The 20778-nt window shown below is 38.1% G+C and overlaps 1 protein-coding gene and 1 non-coding gene across 2 annotated transcripts in view; one reads left to right on the top strand and one right to left on the bottom strand.

Moving 5' to 3' along the window:
• The window catches only part of RAD50 (RAD50 double strand break repair protein), an 84306-nt gene that overhangs the window by 13877 nt on the left and 49651 nt on the right, over positions 1-20778 (bottom strand). Inside the window, exons 20-21 of the mRNA XM_077768603.1 lie at positions 16184-16311; positions 14652-14876 (exon numbers count right to left, since the gene is read on the bottom strand). Of these exons, the coding sequence (XP_077624729.1) occupies positions 14652-14876; positions 16184-16311 (353 nt within the window). The remainder of the gene's footprint in view (positions 1-14651; positions 14877-16183; positions 16312-20778) is intronic.
• LOC144235419 (U6 spliceosomal RNA) lies at positions 5844-5949 on the top strand. Its single transcript, XR_013336200.1, has one exon. It is a non-coding gene; the product is annotated as a U6 spliceosomal RNA (small nuclear RNA).

Genomic DNA, 20778 nt, shown 5'->3' with positions numbered 1-20778 from the left:
ATCACAAAGGCTTAACTTATTTCCTACTTGAAAGGGGACACCATGAGGCCAGAAAGACAAAAAGACATGTGTCAGTGAAACTATGCACCATGATACTGTAGTGGCAGGTCTATGTCATTATACATTTATCCAAACTCTAGAAGTACAATACGAAGAGTGAATCGTAATGTAAACTACACATTTTGGGTGATTATGATGTGTCAGTCTAATACCACTCTGGTGAGGGATGGTGACAGTGGGGGAAGCTACAGTTGTGGCGTGAGAATGGTGGGGGGGTAGTGGTTTGTATATGACAAATCTCAGTACTTTTTGCTCAGTTTTGTTGTGGACCTAAAACTGCTCTAAATAGCCTATTTGAAAAGAGAGAGAGAAAGAGATCTGTGCCACCATAGCATGTGGGCTGTTTCCATCCATGTCCCGCTTCCTTCTTCACACAGGTGCATCCTTTAAATGCCAGGCTGACTGTACGGTCCTTTGGCACCTCTCTGCACCATGGCTTCTGCCCCACAAATTAGGTAATCTTCCTTTCTAAGTTGTCCAACTCTCTCCCACACTTGCCTCTCTCTCTTGGAGCTTTAATAAAAAGCTTCTGTAAGCCCCTGAGTTACTATCCTCCTAAGCCTATGTGGATTCCAGTTTGAAGTCACAAGTGAAGCTTATTAGGTTTCCCCAGGACACTGTTTGCTGCTGCTCTGAGGCCACTTTTAAAATCATTTCCAGGACTCAGCTATTAGCATACTTTTGAGAACAGGTATCTAAGGGGTTGGAAAAATATCACTTAAATAGACAAAATCCTCATCTATCAGGAAAAGACCTTTCTTGTTCTTACTTCATTATTTAAACCATAACCAGAGAGCAAGATACCGAGAAAGAACTACCATTCTGCAAAATGTGAAGTGATGCTCAAAATCTGAAATGTGCATAAAATGGCAAAGGGAACTGGATTCCCCCTCCCCACCGTGTCTCAGCTATTTCACTGAATAAAATGTGAACTAAGAGGGCCAAATACATACATGCCTTACTAATAGAAAAAAATTAGCTCAGGAGAATGATAAAAACTACTAAGTTCATGAAAATTAACCAAGTTAGATTAGAAAAAAGCAGTAATATACCAAGTTAGATTAGAAAAAAACAGTAATATACTTACAAAACCCATTTTCCAACATTATCCTCACCCTTGTATTTAAAATTGTACCAGATTTTGAGATATACAAATTGCTAAAATAATTGGCTAGGGCCACTGCTATTTATGATTACACTAGATACTGTTCCCTAAGACCCTAGTACTTATCACTGTGAGAACTTCCTGTCTCCTTAAATTTAGGTCAGTGGAAGTGCTCTCGTAGAAGGGAATGATATCATGAGTGTCACGTTCTACTGAGTGTCATGTTCCGAACTATCAGTGATTTTCACTACTTGGCAAAACTCAGAATCTGTCATTTACCAAAAGGAAGTTGTACACTTAAAAGAAAAATGGCATCTTTTTCTAGATGAAACCCTTAAAGACTATTAAATTTATTTCCTAAAACCCTTAAAACTTCTAAACTAATTTCCTTTAGCCAGACTCCTAAGTATCCGCTTTTAAAATTGAGGCAGTAGTTTAACCACCATTGAAAGATAAACATTTAGTTATAAAAACTTGCACTAAGTGACAAATGCTACCAGCGATCTTTTAGTTTTGTATTCTACCTGCTTGATGCTAGAGACGCTGCTGACGTGAAACTACTGTACCCACAGTGAGGATGAGAATGGCAGCCATGGGCGACCACTAGATCAAGCACTCATGGAAGCAAGCTCTCCTTGAGTACAAGGAGCCAGGCTCTCAACAGAGTCAAAGAGTTGGCCGCCTTGGCTACAAAACTACAAGTTACAGGTTTTCATTGAGTTTCAGAAGAAGTGTGACTTAATATGCAACATTCTACATTTGGGGAAAAATGACAGTTTGGGGCATAGGATAGATTACTGCACTCTGAGTGATACAGTGCAAAAATCATTTAATTGACGTTTTCTTTTAAACGGGTAAGGGGTAATATAAATGATGTAGTTTTCCTCCTCCTCATCTAGTAGAAGTGTCTCTGACCACTGGCAATGCTTATAATCAGTGATGTTTTTAGATGATTACTAATAACAGATGGTAATCAGCTTTTCTTGAAAATGCACTGCTAATTTCCTGTGTTACCTTAAATAGACAGCCGAATGCAACAATACACTGATTGCATGCTTCATTCTAAGAGGTGAAACAATGAGGGAAATTTTGGACCTTTCTAGGTGAGAAGGCAAATTTAAGGCTCACAGTATAAACCTAAACAAGGCTACAATTTGCAAGCACAAGCCCACATAGACTCAATTTTGGGGAAATCTGTACCACTTCTTTTCTTCTTATTTAGAAGAATCCATTTGATTACCAGATAACAGAACTCAGTAAGCAGCCTGGCTTTGTTCCTCTGGCAAGCCTAAATTGCTGGAAAGCACCTCTGCACCTCCCCGCCCCCACAAGCTCCTCATGACTGGCCCCATCAAGCCCCCTCACACACGCTCACTCTGCTCAGTGTCATGACTCTAGCACTGAGGCACTTTTCTCTACTGAAGTGCCTTTTGTTCATTATTCAAGGCCAAGGTCAAACACGGACTGTGGAACACCTACCATGGTCTTCCCTACTGGAGCATTAGCAGTTTGCAGGAATGACAGGATACGTTATTTCTGCCTTCCCCAGAGCTCAACAATAAAATACTAACAGAGATTTTTGAATAAGCATGTGCCTTACTGAGGGAATCCCACTTCTTCCTGCTGCCAATGCCTCTTAGGGTATGCAGGGATAGCTTCAGGGGTCCTAGGTATAGTTTTATATTCAGTTAACACATATGAAACCTTAAGTCCACAGGTCAGTGTAATAAGAGAATTACCTTGTAGTAGAATACATGCAAGTAAAATTTAAAAGAAGACCAGCCTACCTAATTTGGCCCCTCAGTCCCCTCTACCTATCACCCCACTTTTCGGCTCCCCTTCACAGAACCTTTCGTAAGATCTATACTCACTGTTTCCACTTCNACGAACCGCGAGATCATGACCTAAGCGAAAGTCGGACGCTTAACCGACTAAGCCACCCAGGCGCCCCACCACTTCTTAACCCTATTCTCTCCTCATCCAACTCCAAAGCTTCAGTTCGAACCATGTCACTGAGATTGCTCTTCAAAATCATTAAACACCTCCATTTGTCAAAATGAAGGGTCACCTGTGAATGCTCATCTCATTTGACCTCTCAATGATACAAGATTCTTGAAATACTTTCTTTACTTGGTTTTTAAGATACCATACCTTTTATTTTATTTATTATTTTATTTTAGAGAGAGATAATACAAGTGGGGGAGAGGGGCAGAAAGAGAGAGGGAGAGAGAGAATTTTAAGCAGGCTCCACACCCAGTGCAGAGCCCAATGTGGGGCTCGATCTCAGGACCCTGGGATCATGACCTGAGCAGAAATTAAAAATTGGATGCTCAACCGAATGAGCCACCCAGGTGCCCCAGGCACCCCAAGATACCATACCTTTGAAAAATTTTCTACTACTTGGGTTCGAGCCCTACATCGGGCTCTGTGCTGATAGCTAGCTCAGAGCCTGGAGCCTGTTTCAGTCTGTGACTCCCTCTCTCTCTGACCCTCCCCTTCTCACGCTGTCTCTCTCTCTCTCTCCTAGAAATAAATAAAAATATTAAAAAAAATTTTTTTTTCTACTACTTCATTAGATTTATAAACATCAGCAGTCTTGGGACCCTTCCCTTTTCTATCTACAGTTCTCTCATGTAATCTCACTCTGTGGCTTTAAATACTACATATATGCTGATGATTCCCAAATTTATACCTTACTCCTAAAGTCTAGACTCTAGATTACACATCCAACTCCTTGAGGTGCCTGCAGACACCTCATTCTCAGTTAGGTGTCTGACTTTTGATTTCGGCTCAGGTCATGATCTCATAGTTTGTGGGATCAACCCCCCTTCCCCTCCCGCCACCCCCTAGCTCTTTGCTGATAGCATGAAGCCTGTTTGGGATTCTCTCTCTCCTTTCTCTCTGCCCCTCCTCTGCTTGCTCTTTCTTTCAAAATTAATGAATAAACTTGGAAAAAAAAAAAGCCTCTAAAACATCTCTAGATTTTCCCCTTCCAAATCCTGCCTGTTTCAAGGCACGGCAGTTTATTCTACCTGTTGCTAAAGTAAAGTTATGTAGGAGCAACCTCCGATTTTTTTTACTTTCCTTTTCCTCCCTCCTCAATTCAGAAGCAAGCCCAATCAACTCCATTTCCAAAACAAATCTGGAGTCCCTCCACTTCTTCCTCCCTAGTCCGGTCCATGACCATTTCTTGGACTATGAAAGCAGTCTCTTCCACTGGTCTTGTTTCTACCCTGGTCCTCCTACAATACATTCCGCAAACAGCAGCCAGTGCAATTCTTCAAACTATGAATCAGAGTATATTACTTCTCTCCTTCAAACCCACCAGGGAAATAAAATAACTGAAGTCACAACAGCAGAGAGCAAGTAACACTCTCCAAAAAACATCTCATGAACAGTGTAGGAGCCCCCTTTAATATAGCAGTACTCGCTGGTGCAGAGCACATAACAAGCTTTTAAAACTTACAAGGGACAGAAAACTAGCCAAAATGATGAAACAGAAGAATTCTCCTCAAAAGAAAAGAAGTGATAGCTAAAGAATTGATCAAAATAGATATAAGCAACCTAAGTGAACACGAATTTAAAATAATAGTCATAAAATCAATTGCTAGGCTTGAAAAAAGCATAGGAGACAGCAGAGACTCCATTACTGCAGAGATCAAGGATCTTAAAAATAATCATGATGAATTAAAAAACGCTATAAATGAGGTACAAAATAAAATGGAGGCGGCCACAGCGCAGACTGAAGAGGCAAAAGGGAGAATAGGTGAATTACAAGGTACAATTATGGAAAAAGAGGAAGCCAAGAAAAAGATAAATTGATACAGGAGCACGAAAGAAGAATTAGAGAATTAAGTGATGCAGCAACCAAACAGAACAATATCTGTATCACAGACATTTCAGAAGAAGAAGAAGAAGAGAGAGAAAGGGGCGGAAGGGGTACTTGAACAAATCACAGCTGAGAACTTCCCCAATCTGGGGAAGGAAACATACACTGAAATCCAAGAGGCACAGAGAACTCCACTCAGACGCAACTTGAATGAATCTTCTGCACGACATTTCATAGTGCAACTGGCAAAATATAAGGATAAAGAGAATTCTTTAAGCAGCTAAGGATAAACGGGCTTTAATATCCAATGGTAGACACATAAGGATAGTAGTAGACCTAGCTACTGAAACCTGGCAGGCCAGAAAGGAATGACAGGAAATCTTCAATGTGATGAACAGGAAAAATATTCAGCCAAGAATCCTTTATCCAGTAGGCCTGTCATTCAGAATAGAGATAAAGGTTTTCTAAAAACAAACAGAAACTGAAGGAATTCATCACCACTAAACCAGCCCTACAAGAGATCCTAAGGGGAACTCTATGAGAGAAATGTTGCAAGTAACACAAAGTACCAGAGACATCACTAGAAGCATGAAACCTACAGATATCACAATGATTCTAAACCCATATTTTACAATAACAACACTGAATGTAAATGGACTAAATGCTCCAATTAAAAAACATAGAGTATCAGAATGGATTAAAAAAACAAGACCCATCTAGTTGCTGTCTACAAGAGACTCATTTTAGACCTGAGGACACCTTCAGATTGAAAGTGAGGGAATAGAGAACTATCATGCTACTGGAAGTCAAAAGAAAGTTGAAGTAGCCATACTTAAAATGGACAAACTAGTGCTCGCTCCGGCAGCACATATACTAAAACTGGAACGATACAGAGAAGATTAGCATGGCCCTGCACAAGGATGACACGCAAATTCGTGAAGCGTTCCATATTTTCTGATGGATGTGGGGGGAAGGGGGGGATGGGCACTGAGGAGGGCACTTGTGGGGATGAGCAATGGGTGTTATGTGGAAACTAATTTGACAATAAATTATTTGTAAAAAAAAAAAAAAAGGACAAACTAGAGTTGAAAGTAAAGGCTATAACAAGAGATGAAGAAGGGCATTATATAATAATTACAGGGTCTATCCATCAGGAAGAGCTAACAATGATAAATGTCTATGCGCTGAATTTGAAAGCACCAAAATTTAGAAAACAATCACAAACCTAAGTCATCTTTTTGGTAAGAATGTGCTAATTGCAGGGGATTTTAATACTCCACTTACAGCAATGGATAGATCAACCAGACAGAGAATCACTAAATAAACAATGGCCCTGAATGACATATTGGACCAGATGGACCTGACAGATATATTTAGACCTCTACATCCCAAAGCAGTGGAACTCACTTTCTTCTCAAGTGCACATATACATTCTCCAAGACAGATAACATACTGGGTCACAAAACAGCCCTCAATAAATATGTTAAGAACTGAGATTATACTATGCACACTTTCAGATCTTGATGCTATGAAACTTGACACTGACCACAGGAAAAAGTCTGGAAAACCTCCACAGCATGGAGGTTAAAAAACATCTTACTAAAGAACGAATGGGTCAACCAGGCAATTAGAGAAGAAATTAAAAAAATATATGGAAACAAATGAAAATGAAAACACAATCCAAACCCTTGGGGATGCAGCAAAGGCAGTCCTAAGAGGAAAATACATGGCAATCCAGGCCTATATCAAGAAACTAGAAAAATCCCAAATACAAAATCTAACAGCACACCTAAAGGAACTAGAAGCAGAACAGTAAAAGACACCCCAAACCCAGCAGCAGAAGAAAAATGATAAAGATTAGGGAAGAAATAAACAATGTAGAAACCAAAAAAACAGCAGAACAGATCAATGAAACCAAGTGTTTTTTTTGTAAAAAATAAACAAAATTGATAAACCTCTAGGCAGGCTTCTCAAAAAGAAAAGAGAGAGGACCCAAATAGATAAAATCAGGAATGAAAATGGATTTATTGCACAGTCCTCAGAAATATAAGCAGTTATCAGGGAATACTATGAAAAATTATATGCCAACAAACTGGACAACCTGGAAGAAATGGACACATTCCTAAATACCCACACACTTTCAAAATTCAAACGTGAAGAGAGAAAATCTGAACAGACCCGTAATTAGGGAAGAAACTGAATCAGTTATCAATCATATCCCAACAAATAAGAGTCCTGGACCAGATGGCTTCCCTGGGGAATTCTACCAGACATTTAAAACAGAGTTAATATGGGGTGTCTGGGTGCTCAGTTGGTTAAGTGTCCGACTTCGGCTCAGGTCATGATCTCAAAGTTCGTGGGTTCGAGCCCCACGTCAGGCTCTGTGCTGACAGCTAGCTCAGAGCCTGGAGCCTGCTTCAGATTCGGTGTCTCCCTCTCTCTCTGACCCTCTCTTGCTCATGCTGCCTCTTTCTCTCTCTCTCTCAGAAATAAATAAAAAGAAAAAAAATAAAATAAAACAGAGTTAATACTTATCCTTCTCAAGCTGTTCCAAAAAATAGAAATGGAAGGAAAAATTCCGGATTCATTCTATAAAGCCAGTATCACTTTGATTGACAAACCAGAGATTCAGCAGAAAAAGAGAACTACAGGCCAATATCCCTGATGAATATGGATGCAAAAATTCTCAACAAGATACTAGCAAATTGAATTCAACAGCAATATAAAAAGAATTATACATCATGATCAAGTGGGATTCATTCCTGGGCTGCAGGGCTGGTTTAATATTCACAAATCAATCAACGTGATACATCATATTAACAGAAGAAAAGATAAGAACCATATGATCCTGTCAATAGATACAGAAAAAAGATGTGAGAAAATACAGCATCCTTTCTTAATAAAAACACTCGAGAAAGTCAGGATAGAAGTAACATACTTAAACATCATAAAAGCCATTTACAAAAAGCCCACAGCTGATATTCTCAATGGGGGAAAACTGAGAGCTTTCCCCCTGAGATCAGAAACACGACAGGGATGTCCACTCTCACCACTGTTGTTTAACATAGTGCTGGAAGTCCTAGCATCAGCAATCAGACAACAAAATGAAATAAAAGACATCAGAATTCGCAAAGATGAAGTCAAACTTTCACTTTTCACAGATGACGTGATACTCTACCTGGAAAACCCAACAGACTCCACCAAAAGCCTACTAGAACTGATGCATGAATTCAGCAAAGTCGCAGGGTACAAAATCAATGTACAGAAATCGGTTGCATTTTTATACAACAATAATGAAGCAACAGAAAGAGAAATCAAGAAACTGATCCCATTCACAATTGCACCAAATACCACAAAATACGTAGGAATAAACCTAACCAAAGATGTAAAAGATCTGTATGCTGAAGACTATAGAAAATTTATGAAGGAAACTGAAGAAGACACAAAGAACTGAAAAAACATTCCATGCTCCTGGATTGGAAGAATAAATATTGTTAAAATGTCAATACTGCCCAAAGCAATCTACACATTCAATGCAATCCCAATCAAAATTGCACCAGCATTCTTCTCAAAGCTAGAACAAACAATCCCAAAATTTGTAAGGAACCACAAAAGACCCCAAATAGCCAAACTAATATTGAAGAAGAAAACCAAAACAGGAGGCATCACCATCCCAGACATTAGCCTACTACAAAGCTGTAATCACCAAGACAGTATGGTATTGGCACAAAAAGAGATACAGAGACCAGTGGAATAGAGAACCCAGAATTGGACCCACAAATGTATGGCCAACTAATCTTTGACAAAGCAGGAAAGAGTATCCAATGGAACAAAGACAGCCTCTTTAACAAATGGTGCTGGGAGAACTGGACAGCAACATGCAGAAGAATGAAACTAGACCACTTTTTTTTACCATACATAAAAATAAACTAAAAATGGATGAAAGACCTGAATGTGAGACAGGAAACCATCAAAACCCTAGAGGAGAAAGCAGGAAACAACCTCCTTGAACTCAGCCACAGGAATTTCTTATTCGACACATCTCCAAAGGCAAGGGAATCAAAAGCAAAAATGAACTATTGGGACCTCATCAAGATAAAAAGCTTCTGCATGGCAAAGGAAACAATCAACAAAACTAAAAGGCAACTGATGGAATGGGAAAAGATAGCTGCAAATGACATAACGGATAAAGGGCTAGTATTCAAAATCTATAAAGAACTCATGAAACTCCACATCAGAAAAATATATAATCCAGTGAAGAAATGGGCAGAAAACATGAATAGACACTTTTCCAAAGACGACATCCAGATGGCCAACAGACACACATGAAATGATGCTCAATGTCACTCATCATCGGGGAAATTCAAATTGAAACCATACTGAGATACCACCTCACGCCGGTCAGAGTGGCTAAAATGAGCAAATCAGGAGACTACAGATGCTAGCGAGGATGTGGAGAAACAGGCACCCTCTTACACTGTTGGTGGGAATGCAAACTGGTGCAGCTGCTCTGGAAAACAGTGTAGAGGTTCCTCAAAAAATTAAAAATAGAACTCCTCTATGACCCAGCAATAGCAGTGCTAGGAATTTACCCAAGGGATACAGGACTGCTGATGCATAGGGGCACATGTACCCCAATGTTCATAGCAGCACTTTCAACAATGGCCAAATTATGGAAAGGGAGCCTAAATGTCCAACAACTGATGAACAGACCAAGAAGATGTGGTTTATACAATGGACTACTACTTGGCAAGGAGAAAGAATGAAATCTGGCCACTTGGAGCAACATGGACGGATCTGGGAGGATATTAGGCTAAGTGAAATAAGTCAAGCAGAAAAGACAGATACCCTATTTTTTCACTCATATGTGGATCTGGAGAAACTTAACAGAAGACCACAGGGGAGGGAAAGCGGGGGGGGGAGGGGGGAGTTACAGAGGGAGGGAGCCAAACCATAAGAGATCCTTAAATACCGACAACAAACTGAGAATGGATGAGGGGTGGTGAGAGGGAAAAGTGGGTAGTGGGCACTGAGGAAGGCACTTGTTGGGAGGAGCACTGGGTGTTGCATGGAAACCAATTTCACAATAAATTATATTAAAAACAAAAAACCCGCAAGAGTTCCTATTTGGTGCATGCATACATTCCATGAGCCTTTCCAGACTCAGGAAGCTGTGTAATGTTAACGTATTCACTCACAATGAAAGAGACAAAAGATGTGGGCATGGAATAACCCCTTCTCCCCGCCAAGTGTCTTTGGAACGCTTAACTTCATCTAACAAAAGTCTTAGTAGTATTCATTTTAAAACATAAATTAAAAAAAAATGACTAACATAATTAGCTGATTCCCAGTTTTCATAGTAAATGGATCTAACTTGTCTAAAATATTATGAGCTTCCACAAACTTGTACATTCCCAAGTTATGGCTGTGTGATTCTGGGGCCACCTTTATGTCCATCATTAAAATATTCTCATATTGAAAGCAGGGTCCTCCCGACTTCCTGAGTCCTGTGATCTGATGCCAAAGCTGAGGCTGGTCTGCTGACAATGTACTTTCTGACCAGAAAAAAATTTAAAACAGATCCTGTCGGTATACTCTTACCATCTAGGAGGATATTTTCCTTTTCAGAAAACAACAAAATCTGAGGTAACTGGTAATTCTGCCACAAATGCCCAGAAACATAATCAGATGTTTAAATAAAACGTATTTTACATTCACAGTTGAATTCATAAGAAATAAAGGGAAATCTCTATGTGATGGAGACAAAGAGAAAATGAAAACCAGAATGATCATCTGATACTGCAGCTAACCTTTGTTATTATCAACCAGAAGATGAGACACAAGTCCCAAGTGAGGCACAAAGTTAGAAGTAATTCCCAACTTAAAGGCCGAGACCCTCTTTTTCTTTTTGAGAGAGATAGGTAGAGGAAGACGGAGAGAGAATCCCAAGCATACTCCACCTCAGTGCAGAGCCCGATGTGGGGCTCAATCCTACTGCTATGAGTGATAATGTGAGAGAGTACAAAATATGAGTATTTAAAATGAGTAAAGACATACAAGAAGAAATCAAAATTCTAAGGAAAAATATGAAAAAAGAATTTCTGAAAGAACAAAATGGAACTTACAGAAATGAAAAGTTTTAGAGGTGCCTGGGTGGCTCAGTCAGTTAAGCATCTCACTCTTCATTTTGGCCTAGGTCACTATCTCACGATTCGTAAGTTTGAGCCCCACATTGGACTCTGTGATGACAGTGCGGAGCCTGCTTGGGATTCTCTCTCCTTCCCTCTCTCTACTCCTTCCTTACTTGCGTGCACACTCATTCCCTTGTTCTCTCTCTCTCTCTCTCAAAATAAACAAACTTAAAAAAAAGTTTTTAAAAAGGCAACTATTAATAGGCAGCACAAACAGCAACTAAAGAATTTATGCCTGGAAAATATTTATGAGGAAGCTGCCCAGTTTATTACCAGTATATGTAAGGTAAGGATAACAAAGTTTATTTCTGTCTAAAGGGGAGAATAAAGAGAAATGAGGAAGGTATAATATTTGAAGAGATAATACATGAGGACTTTCCAAAAGTAATGAAAGCTATCAATCCTCAGATGAGTAAGTACAGTACTTGAACAGAAGAACTAAAAGAAAAATGCAGAATGATGGAGACAAAGAAAATCCTTAAGAGAACAAGGGCATATTACCTCCAAAGGAATAATTAGAATGATTTCTCAGCAACAACTGCAGAGGCCAGGATAAAATGGAATATTTTCAGAACGGTAGAAGAAAAAAACCAAACAAACCAAAACCTCTCAATCTCTGCCCAACTAATATTTCTGAGAGCAAAGACTTTTCAATGGCTGAAAGAGAATTCACTACCAACAATTCTACACCGAAAATATTGGTAAGGGCTATACTTTGGGGGCAGAGGGGAGGGAAGGGAAATGGAAAAAAAAGGAGAGTAGAATTTTTTTTAAAAATTGGTAAACATGAGGGTTTATCCAAATAAACACTGAGTGGGGCACCTGGGTGGCTCAGTCAGTTAAGTGTCCAACTTCGGCTAAGTTCATGATCTCACCACTCCTGAGTTCGAGCCCTGCATTGGGCTCTGTGCTGACAGCTCAGAGTCTGGAGCCTGCTTCAGATACTATGCCTCTCTCTCTCTCAGCCCTTCGCCTGCTCATGCTTTCTCTTTCTGTCTCATAAATAAAACATAAAAAATTTCAAAGAAGCACTCGGCATGGAACTACCACCACAGTAGTAATTATTACTACTTTGAAAGGATGCAAAACACTATGAAAAGAAAATGCTGGACAACAAAAACACTGCAGAGAAGATTATCTATATTCAGAAAGATGATAAAGCAATTCACATTAAAGCCATGGCATTGTCCCCCCAACATTGCTAATCCAAGAGGTCTGGAGCTCTGGAGATGGAGGCTGAGAATTTGCATTTCTAACAAGTTTCAAGGTGATGATGATAATGCTGCCTCAGGACCTCTTTCAAAATCAATAGCACTTGATTTTAAGTCAAAAACACATATTAAAAATTTTAAGGTACATGCCCAAATAAATAAAAGAGACTGTATCATTTACAACTCAAAGAAGGGAAAAAGGAATAAAAAAAAAAAAAAATTGTCCCATAGAAGGCAGGTAAGTTGGGAAAAAAAAAAGAACTAAATACAACTCTCTAAGTTATCACTCAAAATGAATTAAAACGACAATTTAAACAAAGATGGTGAGACTAAATAAAAAACAAAATTCTGTTACTTGCTGAATATATAGTAAGGCTATAGTAATTAAGTCAGTCTCAGTAATGGCAAAAAGACAAAGTGACCAGTGACACAGAACAGAAAATCCAGGACAGACTCACGCACATAGGGAATTCTGATATATAACCAAGGTGGCACTTCAAATCACTGAGAAAAGGACTAGTCCATAAATAGAGCCACAGTGGCTGGTTATCCAGGGAAAAATGAAACTAGATTCCTACCTCTCATTGTATATAAAATTCAACTTAGAATTAAATACTTACATGTAAAAAGCAAAACTAAACTTTTAGAAGAAAATATAGTAGCAGGGAAAGATTTCTTAAGACCAAAAAGAGCTAAATAGAAAAGATTTCTGGGGCACCTGGGTGGCTCAGTCTGTTGAACATCTGACTTTGGCTCATGTTATGATCTAACAATTTGTAAGTTCAAGCCCCGTGTTGGGCTTTCCAATTTGAGTAAAGAGCCCACTTCCTATCCTCTGTCTCCTTCTCTCTCTGCTCCTTCCCTGTTAGCTCTCTCTCTCTCAAAAATAAATAAGCATTAAAAAAAATAAATAAAATTTAAAAAAAGATTTGTAAATTCAACTAACTCAAAATCAAATGTGTTCATTAAAAGACACTATAAGGTAGAAAGATAAACATAAAAAGCTTGAGGAGATATTTATAATACATATAACTAAAAAAAAATTGAAATGCAGAAGAGATAAAGAACATATGCAGATCACTACCACTACCAAGAAGACATTAAAATTGGGTGAAAGACACAAACATTTCAAATAGGAAAAACAAGATTAAACATGGAAAGATGATACAGAGAATGAACTAAGGGCTGCTGGAGGGGAGGGCGGTGGGTGGGGTTAAATGGATGATGGGCATGAAGGAGGGTACTTTTTGGGATGAGCACTGGGTATCATACGTAAGAAATGCATCACTGGGTTCTACCCCCCAAGCCAAGATACAATGTATATTGTTAATTAACTTCAATTGAAAGGAAGAAAAGGAAGGAAGATCATTAGAGATCAAGGGACTACAAATGAAGACCACTATGATTTACCATTGTAAACCCACCAGATTCACTAAAACTAATAAACTGACAAAATCAGTGTCAGACAATGCATCAGAGAAAAACTTTACATTCTGCGAGCAGTGCAGTTTAGTAAAACTCCTTGGAAGACAAATTTAACATTATTTTGTGAAAATGAGTGCCAAAAATTTTACTGTTACATATGCTCGAGAAAATCTCTTATACTTTTGTGCCAGAAGACATCAAGAATGTTCCTAGCAGCAAAGGTTTTATTAGTAAAGACAGAGAAACAGCACAAATGTCCATCTCTAAGAAAATGGATACAGTGCAGTATATTCCCATGACACAATTCTGTACATCAGTGAAAATGAATGAATAAACTATAGCTATAAGAAACCTGAGTATATAAAAACCAAATAAAATAGAAAAGGCAAATCCTGGAAGTGGATACAGAATATGGTATTTTTTTAAAAGCTCAAAAAACCCCCCCAAAGTACATATGATAAAATTACTATTTTTTTTTTTTGAAGCTGATAAAGCAAAAATATGTGTCAGTGCTTCTGGGGAGTAAAGAGGACAGAAGGTTGAGATGAGGAGGAGCACCTAAGTGGATCCCACTGAGTAGTAATGGAAGAGTTCACGGAATGGGGTGGAGGGTGGTATTAAGGCGTAGTCCTTAAGATTAGTATGCTTTAAAACTTAACTTTGTAACTTAAGAAAGCATACGTGTGTATGTACACATACATACATATTTTTTCCCATTCTTTGGTATGTATTTACTATATATAATAAGTGAAAAAAGGGGGAAATATGGCTAACAACACTCTAGTTGATACTGACTGCAGTGGGAACCCAATTCCCAGTCCAATACTTACTGGTCAAGGGTCTTATAATAAATGTCCAGATCCTTGTTCACAAGCTCTGTTGTTCTCATAACAATCATCATTTCCCTGTACTTTTCCTCTGCATCCCGAAATTGAGGTTCTCGAAGTTCTCTCTTAAAATGAATAATTTCTTCCTCATAACCCTTCTGTCGCCCTATTGCCAAACTGTGATTTCTTTTTATATTGTCTATTTTTTCTTCCAACTTCTGATGCTCACTATAAAAGGTAAAAATAATAGTTAAGGACCATTTTTAGCTATCAGCAGCCTGAAATGGAAAAGCTAGATCTCTTTAGATATATAATAAGTGTCTCCTTATTAAGGCTTTAGTACTAAAGAAAATTTTCCTTTTTCCCAAATCTCTGAAGCATCCAGGTATCTAAACAGCTGTTTTCTGTGTGCAGAATAAGGCACTGAACAAGTTCCTTACTTTTAAAGCATTAACCTAAAAAAAGTACTGCTGGCGATTCAATGACAAATTCACAAAATTCTGACTGTGAACCAAGAATGCAGTTATCAACACTGAGAAGTTACTAAGAGGTATCATCATTTTGTTCACAGTATGTCAGAAGATAAAATACAATTTCATCTCAAACTATTAGTTTCTGTGGTATTAATAAAAGTTTGTACTCTACAAAAATAAAATTTCACTTGCCCAAGTAGAAACATAGTTATAACCCAAAAAAGTAAAATACACAAACTTTTCTGATAAGTTGGGAGGTAATACAGATTTGAACGTGTGCTTTAAAATCTTATTCATTAAAAAAAAAATCTTATTCATTTAACAGTTACTTATTAAGCACATTTTAAGTTAAGCACTGCTCTCCAGTTAATGGACATTCTTAGAGAACTGGCCTGATTATGTTGACATTTCTCTTGCACGCTTAGTTGAAGACAGTTCTGAAAAAGCGCTGATGTACTTAGTAGTCTGAATGAATATAAAAATCACTGTTATGTACCAAGCACAGAAGAAATTATAAAAATACCTGGTTTTGTTCTTCAGTAGCAAAGAATAAACTGTTTCAATTTTAAGTATCTTCTAAAAGCTTTACTCTTTCAACTTCCACATGGAGAGCACTAGCAATGCAATGTTAAAGAGCTGAGGCTTGGGAGCTAGGATATCTGGGTCACTTTCCAGGCTTTCGTCATAATTTCCTGTGGATTTTTTTTCTGAATCTCAATGTCCTAATGCTTTAAAAATGAGACTGAAGATGAAGAACTCTTCCAGTTATGAAGTCTGATTTCTTCAATATATGAAAGAGATTTTTAAACAGCTAACTGGGGAAATCTGGGGACTTTGTATTTTTAATCCTGCCCATCACTACAGAAGGACTATAAATTCTTTATCACTTCTTTAGTACTTCAATTTGTAAAGCCCTGACCTAGAGTTGCATAAAAAACTACATTCACCTTCCCGTAAGTCTCAAGGCATACTTATGCTAAAATTCTTTTAAAAAACTGTATTGAATATTGTTCACATTTCAATAAAAAGATCTTTATTTAAAGACTCCTTTTAAAAACATACTTTTTCATTTGTAAAACCTGCATTTGACCCATTTCCTTCAAATGCTGTTTTCTTTCTTCTTCAACTTCTTTTAGTTCCTCATTTCTTTTTCTTAAAGTAAGGTTATCCTGTAGCCATCTTTCTTGTATCTAAATAATATTAAATTGGTTAACAAAAACAAGTTACTAACATGAGACTCAATATACAGCTGTTGACAGGTGGCACTAATTCTGCTTTACTTAGAATCATGCTAAACTTAACAGAGGGAGAATAAGCCAGTGTGAAGGGATGTTGAGGCCTGGAATATTCTGGCTGGCTCATAAATACACAAAACAGATATTTAAAAGATGAAATAAAAGAATAAAACTAGATGTTTATCTTATACCTATACCTCATTGGATCATCTTGCATAGGGACCCCACAGTAGAGCCTACTGATGTAAAAGATCACCAGAGGGAAATATACTATCAGTCTCTCCTCACTTTTTCCCCTAGTTGTATCTGTCTGCTAATATGTGCCAAGGTTGTAAGATGCTGTTAGGTATGTCAGATAAGATCTTTACTTCTGGCTGACAAATTGTCACAAAACAGTCAAAAATTTCACAAAAATAATATTTATCTACATATTTGAGGACACTTTTCCTGACCACTGAATTGAATTCAAAATTTAAAAAGTCAGCTGTTCTGAGTATTTCTGTCCTTAAAAAAGAGACCCAATCACTTAGCAGCAGCAGCAACACCAACACAATTATTTCAGTAATTTTCCTGATGACTGTGGACAAAGTTGTCAAGAACCAAATAACAGTTTGTAAGCTGACTCTTTGGAATATAGAAAAAAAAATCTCTTGCAGAAACAGGTTTGGCTCATAAAAGCCTGAATATAAGAAACTCATCCCAAGTTTAGAGTCTGGACTTCTCGAAGAGGAAGCTAGGACCCTCCTGCAGTAAAATCCTGAAATAAATCCAGTGGCGTGGGAACTGGGAGGGAGCGGCAGACCTTGGGCGGTATTGGCACAGGAATTACTAAGAAATAAGAATTTGAGAGGTGGACAAGAAGGGACTTCTTCATACGGGGACTTCTGTCACATGCTTAAGCCTGCCCATCTGTGAATCACTAATTTGAGGTAAGTTTTTTCCTCAAACTGTCATTAAGGTCACCTGCCGTTTTCCTGCCAACAGAAATACAAATATAAACACACACACACACACACACACACACACACACACACACACACGATGTGGCTCAGTCGGTTGAACGTCTGACTTCAGCTCAGGTCATGAAGTCAGTTCGTGGGTTCGAGCCCTGTGTTGGGATCTGTGCTGACAGCTCAGAGCCAGAAGCCTGCTTCCGATTCTGTGTGTGTCTCTCTCTGTCCCTCTCCTGCTAATGATCGGTCTCCGTCTCTCAAAAATACATAAATGTTAAAAAAAAAAAAATTCATCCATAAGAGATTATGCTTGTACTTTTTCCTTCTTAGGATCAGNGTCGCCCTTACCTGTCATTTTGGAAGACAGTATATAGCACAGTAGTTAAGGAGCACAAGTTTTGGACTCAGGTATACTTAGGCTCAAATCTCAGCATTACAAAGCTTTCATATTTGATGACTTTAGACAAATTAGTTTACATTCTGAGTCCCATTTTACTTATATCATAGTGATAACAATACCACCTATCATATAGAGCTGATATGAAGATTAAATGAGTGAACATAAGTAACCAGCTCAGTAGCTGATAGGGAAATGCTTTTTGGCTCAAATGTGTCCTTGAGAATTCCAATTATTGTTTACAAAAGAAACCACTGGTGAAAGAGAAAAGAAAGCCAGATGCAGTTATAATACAACAGAATTGTTTTTCTGTTTTAAGAGCAATTTGACAATGTAAGGTCAAGTTCTCTTTCTGTTACTATTTTTGTGATCTGGGGCAAGGCAGGTTACCTCCAGTTCCTTTTGTCTAAAAAAAGGAGGGAGGTATGTTATTAAACTACCAAATTTTTTATTCGGTGGACTAAATTTAGTAGAGCTTAAGCATGTAAATAATTTACAATTAGGCTCAAATCTTAAATATTAACTCCAGTCATCCAGCTCAGATGACAGTTAATACGTGCAGTGAGGTACCTAAAGCAAACCTAAAAATTAGCTGCCTTCTAGGCAACTGTGGTGCAGTAGTACACAGAATAGATGGAGTACAATATCCACCAAGTCTGGCTGGGAAAAAGGCCATATAATTCCAGAGGACAGCCTGGAAGCTCACAATGCTCTGGCTCAGTGACTGAAACAGCAGAACCCCTGGGGAACTGTAACAAAGCACACATGCCTCTGCTCATGCCCCCCAAATTCTTATTTACTGGCCTATAATGGAAACACAGCCGTGTATATTTTTAATAACAGAGGCGTTCTTTAGAAAATTGAGATGTAATTCATGTACCATAAAATTCACCATCTTAAAGTATGTAATTCAGTGGTTTTAGTATATTTACAAGATTATACCACCAACACTACTATCATATTTCAGAACATTTATCACCCCAGAAGGAAATCCACTACACATTAGCAATCATTTGATTCCCTTCTTCCCCTAGCTCCTGGAAACACTAATTTGTTTTCTATCCCTATGGATATTTGCATTTCATATAAATAGAATCAAACAATGTGTGGTCTTTTGTGATTGGATTCCTTTATCACTAAGCATGCTATTTTCAAGGTTTATCCATGTTGTAGCGTATATCATTATTTCATTCTTTTTCAAGGCTGAATAATTTTCCATGGTGTGAGGGTTAATGTTCTATGTCAACCTGACTGGGCCATGGGGTGCTTAGACATTTGTTTGGAAATGTCAGTGGAACACTATTTGGTAGAACATTATTCTGAGTATGTCTTGAAATTAACATTTGAATTGGGAGACTAAAATAGTCACCCCCCCTAATGTGGGTGAGCCTCATCATATCAACTGACAACGCCCTGAAAAGAACAAAAATGCCAAGTAAGAGGTAACTCCTCTGGCCTCAGTCTATAAGCTGGAACAGCAGTCTTTTCCTCTATTTAGATTTGAACTGAAACCTCAGCTCTCCTAGTTCTCAGGCCTTCAAACTGAGGCTGGAACTATACCATCAGCTCCCCTTGGTTTCCATCTTGCCAACTACAGATCTTGGGAGTTCTCAGCCTCCACAATCATGTGAGCCAATTCCTTATAATGAACTCCTTTATATAAATTTGTATATAGGTATATATCCTGTTGGTTCTGTTTCTCTGGAGAACCATAATACATATGGATATACCACATTTATCCATTCATCAGCTGATGACCATTTGGGTTATTTCCCTATTTTGACTATTGTGATTAATGCTGCTAGGAATATTCTTTTACAAGTTTTTATGTGAACATGTTTAAAACTTTCCTATTTGTATACTTAGGAGTAGTAAAACCCAGGTAATTCTAATGGGTGCTCCTAGCTCTCTAAACACTCCAACATTTATCTTACGCTAATCATACCACCTTCCAAAGAACCTCACCAAGGGAAGATAAAAAAAGATGCTGAAACAAATAGGGGAAAAAAAAGTGGGAAGCCTGGATGGCTCAGTCGGTTAAGCGTTCGACTTTGGCTTACATCATGATCTCATGGTTTTGGGAATTCAAGACCAGCATGGACCTCTGTGCCGCCAGCTCAGAGCCTGGAGCCTGCTTCAGATTCTGTGTCTCCCTGCCCTCACAAAAATAAACAAACATTAAAAAAATTTTTTAAGCCCCAAGATGTTTGCTAAAAATGGATTTTTATTAATCTACACAGTGTCCTCCTTGCCATGAATGCTTATGGGAGACATTTTTATCTGGTTTGAGTACAGGGAACTGGCTTCCTTTCAGCTCTGAGACCATGCAAATCTTAACTTAGTGACTTCCCATCTTCATATGACTAGTAAAATCTTTAACAAGCATATCACATTTCATGGGCTACATTTTTTTTTTCAATAGTTTATTGTCAAGTTGGTTTCCATATAACACCCAGTGCTCATTCCCACAAGTGCCCTCCTCCTCATGGGCTACATTTTATATACTTACTACTCTCCTGGTTTTACCTTCTTGTCCTTATTTCCACATAGCCTCATTTTTCCACTAACTCAAAATGTTATTTGGCATTGCTCTATGTATATAACTTATTAAATAATCTCTGGAACAAGGCAGATTACAAAAGTAAATACAGTCAGATCTATGAAGTTTAGACCATCAACTTAATAAGGATCACAGATGAGTAAATCTTAATGATCTCTGCATATGTTTATACACGGAGGAACATTAATGATTTATAAATTGTGATTTTAAATAGATAACCCTATATAAACTAGTGATAACTAAATATTATACACACGATCATATATTTATAGTTATTCAGCATTTATTAGGTGGCAAAGATTTACTTTTTTTAAAAGATTTTATTTAAAAAAAAAAAGACTATTTTTTAAAGTAATCTCTATAACAACATGGGGCTCGAACTCACAACCCTGAGATTAAGAACTGCATACCCCACTGACTGAGCCAGCCAGGCACCCCTAGATGACAGAGATTCACTTTTGACTAATAATCATATATTTGAAATACCTGGCACTATGGCTAGAAGCCCTGCA

This window comes from Crocuta crocuta, unplaced genomic scaffold, assembly GCF_008692635.1.
Source record: "Crocuta crocuta isolate KB4526 unplaced genomic scaffold, BGI_CrCroc_1.0 scaffold64, whole genome shotgun sequence".
In the NCBI taxonomy this organism is placed as follows: Eukaryota; Metazoa; Chordata; class Mammalia; order Carnivora; family Hyaenidae; genus Crocuta; species Crocuta crocuta.
This window is presented reverse-complemented; position numbering and strand designations above follow the sequence as displayed.